Source organism: Hydra viridissima, unplaced genomic scaffold (genome assembly GCF_058129835.1).
Source record: "Hydra viridissima isolate aposymbiotic clone 2 unplaced genomic scaffold, HvirCarnegie_v1 scaffold_6, whole genome shotgun sequence".
NCBI classification, from domain to species: Eukaryota; Metazoa; Cnidaria; class Hydrozoa; order Anthoathecata; family Hydridae; genus Hydra; species Hydra viridissima.
In genome coordinates, this window is record NW_028324305.1 from 6,688,350 (window position 1) to 6,698,581 (window position 10,232).

Here is a 10,232-nt window from a genome sequence, read left to right on the forward strand (position 1 = left end):
CAATTTGGTATTATTGCCTCGAATAAGGCCGATTTGTTAAAGAGCAATTGATATTAGGAGGATCTCAAATAACAGATTATTGAAACCTAACTTGAAGAAATACTCATAAGTTAAGATATTTTAAAGATTAACAGTAAAAATGGCTGGATAGAAATAAGTTAGTCGCCTGCTTCGGCAAATAAACCTAGCGAGTCACGCTAAACATTATAATATTTGTTAACTAATGAAATTACGATAGAGTAAAATGCAATATGGCAATCTTGAGAAAATAAAATAACAGAATTGTATTAAGCGTAGAAAATTCCTTAAAATAGATATACATAATAAATACTCTCTAGTTAAAATTATTCACACTTTTCGCTGACGCCCGTAAAACTAACTCGATCGGTGTTACCTAAAACGATGCGTATTACACGGATAATATGACCGAGGATGAAAATACAAATGAGGCGGATGCATTAAAGCTTGCCGTTGCTGCAACCGTCTATTAGCTTCTTGTATAAAGTAAAGTTCGGGACGAACAGACTCAGTTAGAACAGAATGCTCGAGAGCTTGGGCTTTTTTAAATAAACTGTGAAGCTGTAACGAAGCGAGCTCTGAGAGTTCTCTTCTTACTTTGTTAAAGTCCGTATATAAACCACTTTCCAAAAACCTAAAAAATACAACACAATTTCAGTGGGTTGCAAAAAAAGAAAGTTGCAATCAAAAAATTTTATTTCTATATTTGCTCTGGAAAATCGTCATAAAGAGATCGATATTCATATAAAGGAAATAAATTATTCCCCGATTATTATCTATAAACTAACCGATTTAAATGCGATGAATAAAATTAATGATGCCTTAATTAAAAAAAAGTTTTCCTGATATTGCGTAAAATGGATAAACTATCCGATTATTTTAGGTGTCTTTTTGTTAAATTTTGTAACACAGATATACCTTTGAACCAGGCAAGCAACAGGATCGCTACCGAGAACAGGAAAAGTGTAGTCGGGCGTCAGCATTGGAGGTCTTAAGCTTCTAATGACGACATCTCCAAGGATGGAGACTAACCAAAGGTTTTCTTTCAGCCAATGACTCAACACTTCTCGTCTCTCAAAATACATACGAAGTTTTGCAAAATCTTCTAATCGTCCGTTTTCTAAGTATTTCCTTTAAAAGAAAAAAGAAAAAAGATATTGATTATTACAATAAATTAGGAAACCTGACCAAAAGTAGCTAATAGGTAAAAAAAATATTTAAAGGAATAATCCATAAAACTTATTGATGATGATTATATTTGTAAACACTTACAGCCATATATTCTTACTTTTTTGACAGGAATAAGCATTAACATTTTTAGCTATAAAAAAAAATATTAACCTATAGCAATCATGTCTGCGGACCAACATTGAAGAACGATGTTCTTTTCTATAAGCTGTACCATGTTGATTTTGCCAAAGCCAGACTTCATGAAGTTTCTCAATAAATGGACAAGCTTTTCGCATAAATGATTCAACACAAAGTCCTCGCTCCTCTGCAACTGTAGCTAACTAAATAACACAAACATTTGTTGGATTAAAATATGCAATTTAGACATAATTAAAAAACAAAAAAATGAAAATACTCACACTTTTGTTTACATAATCCAATGCATCTCGATAATCCTGGGCCAAAATTTCACCTAAGCGTGGTGGCCACACACCAACACTTTTTTCTTCTATCCAAGATTTAAATTTTGCACAGAAATCTGCATAGGCTTTGACTGTTTGAAACCCTCCTTTTAAACTGCCATCTATATACATTGCAGTAATCTAAGAAAAAAAAAAAAAAAATGCTTTTATACATACTTATCATTTACACTGCAAGCTGTAATTTTTATTGCAAAAACTTAATTTGTTGAAAAAAATACCACAAATATACCAATTTTTTTCTCTTACCTGATGTAACATATAAATATAAGTCACTTTAGGCATATGTTCAGTAAGAGCCTTTAATGCCTCCCTATTTCCAACATCTTGATCTTCAAGGTATTGGTACCATTTTTGTCTTCGAGACGCATGCAAAGATAATTTGTAGTGCTCCTCTAAAGCCTGACGATTTCGATAACATCGTTTAAGAACATAATTTTGCATAGGAATAACTCCACCATGCTTTTTTAAGAAAACAGTATATAGGCGACTCCATTCATAATGGCAAAGAGGAAATATTTCAGGACGATCAACTAAATTTTAAAATGAAAATTTTAACTTTGTACTTGCAAGAAAATCAATATTTTTGAAAACTAATGTTAAAATAAACAAATTAGTAAATTTAAAAATTTTTCATTTTGCTCAAAATTTATGAATATTTTTTGTGTGGAAAACTTTGATAAAAAACCCTATCACAAAAAAGAACTTAATGTATATAAAAACTATTTCAGGAGCCATGATCCATATACTGCTGAAGGGGATCAAATCATGGTCAAGAAAAGAAAATATGGTTGAATAGCACTAGAAATGCCTTCTGTATTAGCTGAATATACATAAGAGTATTTTGATGCATAGCATAATATTTGCAGGATGACAATCATTCTGAATAATTCACATACAAATATTTTTCTGAATGTTTTAGTATTCTAGAAAGTCATAGCTTCTTAGTTTTAAGTGCCTATATAACTTTCTAAAAATCTTGAAAACCTATTTCAATAAGTTTTAATCATTAAGATTTATTTTCAAGTACATACAAAATATAAAAACCTCATTCAAAACAATGCTTGGCAAATGTTTACAATATGATTTCACCTTCACACAGTGTGTGTTAGATGTGAAAATTGTGAAATATAATAAACAAGAAGCTTCATACATAAATGACATGTTGTTTGCTTTATTGTGACCTTTTGGGGGTATTTAATCATTCAGAAGGGCCTAAAAACCAGTTGTATATAAATTAAACATTTCAACTTGCAGTGTATTAACTTTTAAGAAATTCAAAAATGATTTTTGTCTTTTTTAAATTAAATTTTAAGAAAAAATTACAGCAAATAAAGAATATAATAAAAAGCTTTCAAACTGATGTTAATAAAATTCCAGAGCACAAAAAATAACTGCAACAACTATCTTTTTAAGTTAGATGAATGCTAACAAAGTATTATTTACCTGTGTCATCAAAGTACATTTCTTCCAGCTCTTCCTCTGTAATTCCCCATATTGATTTTACTTGACTAGCTGTAAGATGTCCCACAACATGGCATGGAGGAATAGGATTAGTCAAATACCAAACAATCACTGATGTTTTTAACTGACTAACTGGTTTGAAAAAATTTTGGTCATCGCGAAGAGTAGCAGCTTTGGAAAACATTTCGTATAGATACAGATAAGAAAACTCAGTCCATTTTGTTTCAAGATTGAAGTCATTCTAATATTAAAGAAAGATATAAAATGTATTCCATTTTTTTGCCAAATTATAATAGAATTTTATTATTATTATTATTATTACTATTATTATTATTATTATTATTATTATTATTATTATTATTATTATTATTATTATTATTATTATTATTATTATTATTATTATCATTATTATTATTATTATTATTATTATTATTATTATTATTATTATTATTATTATTATTATTATTATTATTATTATTATTTACTACTATTATTATTATCATTATTAAAATTTGTCCATATAATGGAAATTTAACCTATAATAATGATAATAATAATAATGATAATAATGATAATAATAATAATAATAATAATAATAATAATAATAATAATAATAATAATAATAATAATAATAATAATAATAATAATAATAATGATAATAATAATAATAATAATAATAATAATAATAATAATAATAATAATAATAATAATAATAATAATAATAAAAAATAATGATAATAATAATAATAATAATAATAATAATAATAATAATAATAATAATAATAATAATAATAATAATAATAATAATAATAATAATAATAATAATAATAATAATGATAATAATAATAATAACAATAATAATAATAATAATAATAATAATAATAATAATAATAATAATAATAATAATAATAATAATAACAATAATAAACAATTTAAACATACAAACACACACAAAAAAAAATAAAAAAAACAAAACAGTACTTTATCATTAAAAGGATAAAAAGCTCGGCGAGGAAATGGGTTTAAAAAAGATCATGATTTTTAAAATAAATAAGAAGCTTTCTTCCTTTATTTATTTTTGAATAAGTTAAATGTCAAGAGCTTTAGATGGAGTCTTGTCATAGAGAGCATTAAAACCACTATTGAAAATAGTGCAGAAGCTGTTTTAACAGGATATTTGCAAAGGGAATACAAAAACATATGAGCAAATAGCAGATTTAAAAGCACATTTAAAATATCAGCAATGACTAAATCAATCTTAAAGCTTTTTGGGATGAAGACAATACTTTTTATCTCATCATATGAAATATTTGCATTTAGAATGAATTAGAGAGGTGATTCCATAATCACACTGCATTGAACTAAGTCAATATGCTTAGCCAATAAATTATAGCTGAGATACATATCAGTTTTAGAAATGTTAACGAGCTTCCCTGCAATTATAAAGATAATAAACAAGAAATTGTGGCTTTTTTGAAGGGATAAAGCTATTGACATCAGAAGGTTTGATTATTAATACAGGCAAAACCTTAAGATAAGGACCTCATTACAAATAATGACTTTAAACTTTATAATACAAAATTCTTTTAATTACTAATTTCAATCCTTTTAACTGCATTTTAACATCAGAAATAAAGATGAGTGAGTCACAAAAGAATTTTTAGAAAAATATTTTTTTTATTTCTAATTCCTTTTTTATCCTTGAATTTTAGACTTTTTAGATTGTGCTTTGAAAGGAGGCCTGTGTTAATAAAAGGCATTTGAAGCTCTGAAAATCTTATTCAAACAATTTTTGAATAAGAGTGTTTTTAAGGTCTCAATAAAAACTATTCTTTTCAAAGATTTATAACATTTATCTAAAAGAGAAAAGATCTGCAAAAACATTTGTTTTATTTATCTGTTATTTTATTTTTCTTTTACATTTTCTTATAAAAAGCTTCGTTTGAGTTTTGTGTGGATATGTTATTAGAAAGAAGTTTTTTGTGTTTTCATGAAAACCTTTCATGATTATATAAATAAAGAGAATTAAAAGTTTTTTTTTCAAAACACAACAGGCTAAAAATCAGTCAAAAGCTTCAACTTAATGTAAATAAATCATAAAAGAAAAGGAAAGCTATGAGTAAATCTATATACATCAGATAAATATCACATGGCAAAACTTTGTACTTGCATATGTCTATAACAAAAAACATAAAAGAAAAAAGAAGCTTTATGTTTTAATAGAACTGGCTTTTATGTTAAATATATATAACTAAATTTTGGCACTTTACTCCTTAAGAAATTTTTAAATCATAATATGCTTATTGACAAGTTTAAGCATCCCTACTGGCCAATACAATGTGATTACAAATGTATATAATTTAGTACATGCATTTATATTCAAACAAATATTTTTTTATATACATGTGTGTGTGTCTATATATATATATATATATATATATATATATATATATATATATATATATATATATATATATATATATATATATATATATATATATATATATATATATATATATATATATATATATATATATATATATATATATATATATATATATATATATACACTATATATGTATATATAAAATATTTTATATATATGCATGTATATAAAAAATATATATAAAATTTTTATATATACATCTATATATAAAAAATATAAGATATTTTATATATACATCTATATAAAAATTATATATATATAATATTTTATATATAAAATTATATATATATATATAAAATTTTATATATTTTATATATATATATATACATATATATACATATATATATATATATATATATATATATATATATATATATATATATATATATATATATATATATATATATATATATATATATAGAAAAAAATTTATTATACACTTAGCTAGATTTAATATAAAGACATCTAGAGTCATAGGTTAAAAAAAATATATATACACATATGTAAAATTATCCTACCTTACACCGATGCTTCCAAAGGGAATCAGTGTGACATATTCGATGAAATAACCAACATGTTTTACTAGTATTTATAAGTCCAGGAGCAGAAACATGCTCTAATATAGCTATTAAAACCTCTTCGCTTAAATCGCTAAGTTCTATCTTTCTTTCGCGAAGTTCGATATTACTCTTTTTACGTTTTACTCGACTTTTTTTTCTCGAATAAAAACTACAACTACTTTTTCTTTTTTTTCTTTCGCGAATTCTGTTTTTTTCTTCTTTCAATTTCTTTTCTTTTTCATTCATCATATTTGCAGTCATTGAGCGTGTAACGCAACTCAATCTACAAGTCTCCATTTCTTCACCTATAGAAGTCATAAGGACTTAAACACACAATACGATTTAATTTCGGTACAACATACGAAAACTGATTCAAATTATTTTTTGTAATAACAACCGTACTCTTAACTCATCTCGTGCTTTTATGATCAGTTAAAAGAATTTCGCTATCTTTTTTTAAAGTGCTAGTGGTCATAATCCTCCAAAACAATACTTATCGTTGTTTACAAATTCCGCGCTATTATTTTGAAGAACATCACCTGGCAGCTGATTGCGGAGAATATTTTTAAAAAGGTTCATAAGTTATCCATTTACAACTTATTGACTTTTGTTTATTCTCTCTAAGTGCATCTCCATTAAAAACAACTGTTACGTCGTTAATGTTTGAATTATCGGTTTTCACACGTGCGAGAACTTTACTAGTGCGCATGTTCAATTGTTGTGACAAAATATCTATTTAGAATTTAAACTGCATAGTAACACCAAAATAACGCCATTGCATTTTCCGGTTTTAAAATGTTGCAATTAAATATAAATTAATCATAAATACATAGATATTTGTTATGATCATACCAAGATTTGTTTTTACTAAAAAAAAAAAAAACAATCTTCGGTTGGAACTATTCCCTCGATCTAATTAAATCTTAACCTATAAAATCATTCAGCGGTACAAGCGTTTATTTTTCGCGTCGTTAACTTTTGCCAAAAAGCGCATGCAGAAACATATTGTGGAGGTATACTGTGAAATGTTAACAGTATCTAGTTAGTTTATCAAGATATTTAAGGTATTTACTTCGGTTCATGTTTTTATCCCGCATGAAGCTAAGAGCGATTTTTTTCACTCTATAGTGTCTATCTAATAAGATTAACCGAGCTGTTATTCTTTAAAATGATTAGTTAATTTTCAATTGAATTCGGTAATAATTTTTAAATGTTTCTTCTTTTTCTCGATCTCTAAAGGTTTTCTCAATATCGTGGCAAAATAGCAATATTTTATTAATTCATCGTACGGATGATAATAATACCGCTGGTTCAAAGGGAAAGCTCATTTGGTGCATTTTGGCAGTGGTTTTTTCTTTTTCCTTATGTCAAATAAAAAAGCGAACATTTATCCAGGGAAAAAAAAAATTTATGTGTTGCAGCTTCAAATTTAATCAGAAGAAAAAATCATTATGCGTTTAACTGTGACCACGGTTGCATTTAAACTCGTTTTTATCTGAAGTTGAAATTGTCGCTTACAGAGTTATAACTTTAAATCGGCGATGTTTTTTCCTTTTTATTCTCACCTAAATATTATGAACGAAATGATTAAACGCGGTGAAAGCAGTGAAACTTGTTGAAGAAAAACAAGAGACCGTTTAAAAATGTTATTTTACCAAAAACAAAAAGCTAAAATGATAAATATTTAAGAAACAGTGTAAAAGACTGTGCTGAATGCAACTGTACTTTTTTAAAAAAGCATGCTTAGAAGGTATGCCTGAATCCTGAACATCTAATTGCTCTAGAGCTGGTATCGTAAGAAAACAATAAAAATTAAACGAAATATCCGAAGTTAAGCACTTTTCATTTCGTCTTCCTTTCTTTCACCTGGTGAATTGCAGGCCTTTACGTGTGTGATGAACGTGATAAAAGTAGTCGATCTCATATAAACACTAATAACTTTTTAGAAAAATTACAGGTGTAAAAAATACTGATATAAAGCTACGAGGATAAATTAACGCACTTTAAGTGAAATAGTCCTTTTTCAGGTCTAGGATCTATTTTTAGTAAGGTTCTTACAACTCTGAGAAATGTTTTACACCCTGTTCCATTTGCAATAATTTATAAATGTGTTCAGTATTTTACAAGGGTAATACCTCCTTCAAATTGATGTAAACTTTAAAGTGTGCTGCAACTCTACTTCGTAATGTTTGTACTTGTAATCGACCTTGCTCGTATAAATCCCTGAAATAATCTATGAAGATATGGTTTTCCAGGATGTTGCACTTTTGGGGGAATTTTTATCCTAAATGGCTAACTGTAAAATATTCTTTGCCGATTGCGAAAAAATAATCATTTTAAAAAATAATTATATATTCAAAAGAACAGCTAAATGAACTACGAGAAAACTGTTTAACATTTTAACATAAGAAATTCATCCCAAGACACTAAGCGCATGATGCAAAACTTCCAAATAAGACATTGCAGAAAGTATATAAACAAGAAAACCAGTTGAGGGAATAAGTTTTTTAAATTTACAAGTGGCAAAATATGCTTTGAAAATCATGTGTCCGTTTTGCAATGCCTCATTTTCTATAAAGTATAGATCAAAACAACTCCATATAAAAATAAGATCAAGGTGTATTTAAGGTTTTAAGAAAACAGGCTTTAAGAAATGAAGAAAACAGGTTTTAAAAAAATCAGGTTTTAAGAAATGGAGTAGCTTCTAATTGTGATCTTTACTCATATTGTAAAAAAGTAGCATATTACCAATCTACTTCCACAAAATATTGATAATAATAGTAGATAGTGGCTAGTTTATCGCTTATGTTTTTGAATCAATATGAACACACGATAAAGAAACAACTTTAATCAGGATTTTATAATTAGCGAAAATGTCCTAAGGGTTATTTTACACTGACAACCTTATTCAAAATGTCTCAAGGGTTATTTAACACTTATTATTTTAAACTGTTACTTTTTTGAAATAGCCTTTAACCATAATTTAGTATGTTTAAAGTCTTTTACTATATTTTTCCAATTCTGGATATTATTTATGTGTTAGGATACTTACAGATGTTTTTTACACCAAATTAAATGTAGAAGTGATCTAATTATAAAAAGTTTCCAGAAGAAGAAATGCAAATTCATTTCACAAGTTTTCAAATAAAGCATCGTGTTTGATTTTATAATAAAAATCGTGTTTTAATATCCTCGGTGATAAAACCAAATTATGTTTAAATTATTTATCCAACAGAGCTTGATTATTTTTTTTTAACAATATCTTCACGTCATTATAGCAATCATTCCGCGTAGCGATTTTAATGCGCAACATGATCTTTACTTTCGAATGAGTCGAATACTTTTTCATAACTTTTATTCTTACTTTGAATAACAATAATGCACGCTTTATTCCGAGTCAAGGTCATTGACGTCAGCTGATTAGTAGGAGTATCCAGCCTCCTTTACCCATTGAGTTGTATTTCTTAGCTATTATGTTACTTTTAGTTATCTAGAATAAAATTTTCTTTTAAGGATAAAACCTCAGTTTATCAAAAAGAGGATTGATATTTGCAACATCGTAGTTTTTAATTATCAGTAATTTTACTTCTAACTTATAATTATGATTACATGGTAACGAGGCATATCTGCTACTTTACGTAACCTATCTTTAAAACGGTTGAAGCAGGTGCAACTATTAACGAGTTATTTTAAAAAAGACTTTATGTGTAATATGTTTACATTTATATGTTGAAACTTTGCACTTTTCATATGGAAGGAATATTGAAGTTGATAGAACAATTAGAATATGGCCAATAATTAAATCTTCCGAAACAGACATATGATTGAAATAGTCAACAATTAAAGTTCAGATTGTACCGAACAAACCACGGGCCGTCACTGGATTATCATCATCATCATCATCATCATCATCATCATCATCATCATCATCATCATCATCATCATCATCATCATCATCATCATCATCATCATCATCATCATCATCATCATCATCATCATTATCATCATCATCATTATCATCATCATCATCATCATCATCATCATCATCATCATCATCATCATCATCATCATCATCATCATCATCATCATCATCAT

At 26.7% G+C, this 10,232-nt stretch overlaps 1 protein-coding gene across 1 annotated transcript; it reads right to left on the reverse strand.

Annotated features, from left to right (window-relative positions):
* Nucleotides 1-282: 282 nt before the first annotated feature.
* On the reverse strand, nucleotides 283-7,095 carry LOC149886794 (uncharacterized). Its single transcript, XM_090090162.1, has 7 exons — nucleotides 6,096-7,095; nucleotides 3,114-3,372; nucleotides 1,917-2,200; nucleotides 1,608-1,790; nucleotides 1,360-1,529; nucleotides 937-1,149; nucleotides 283-652 (listed from the first exon to the last, which is right to left on the reverse strand). The coding sequence occupies exons 1-7, from the start codon at nucleotides 6,453-6,455 to the stop codon at nucleotides 391-393; spliced, it is 1,731 nt and encodes a 576-aa protein (XP_089946288.1). The 5' UTR covers nucleotides 6,456-7,095; the 3' UTR covers nucleotides 283-390.
* Nucleotides 7,096-10,232: the final 3,137 nt, after the last annotated feature.

Bases quoted from the DNA above. Each gene is read 5' to 3' on its own strand.
- LOC149886794 (XM_090090162.1), bottom strand. From the start codon at position 6,455: ATGACTTCTATAGGTGAAGAAATGGAGACTTGTAGATTGAGTTGCGTT. The intron at 3,373-6,095 runs GTAGGATAATTT...CTTTAATATTAG, and splicing joins TTTGGAAGCATCGGTGTAAG to AATGACTTCAATCTTGAAAC. The intron at 1,530-1,607 runs GTGAGTATTTTC...TGTGTTATTTAG, and splicing joins TGGATTATGTAAACAAAAGT to TTAGCTACAGTTGCAGAGGA.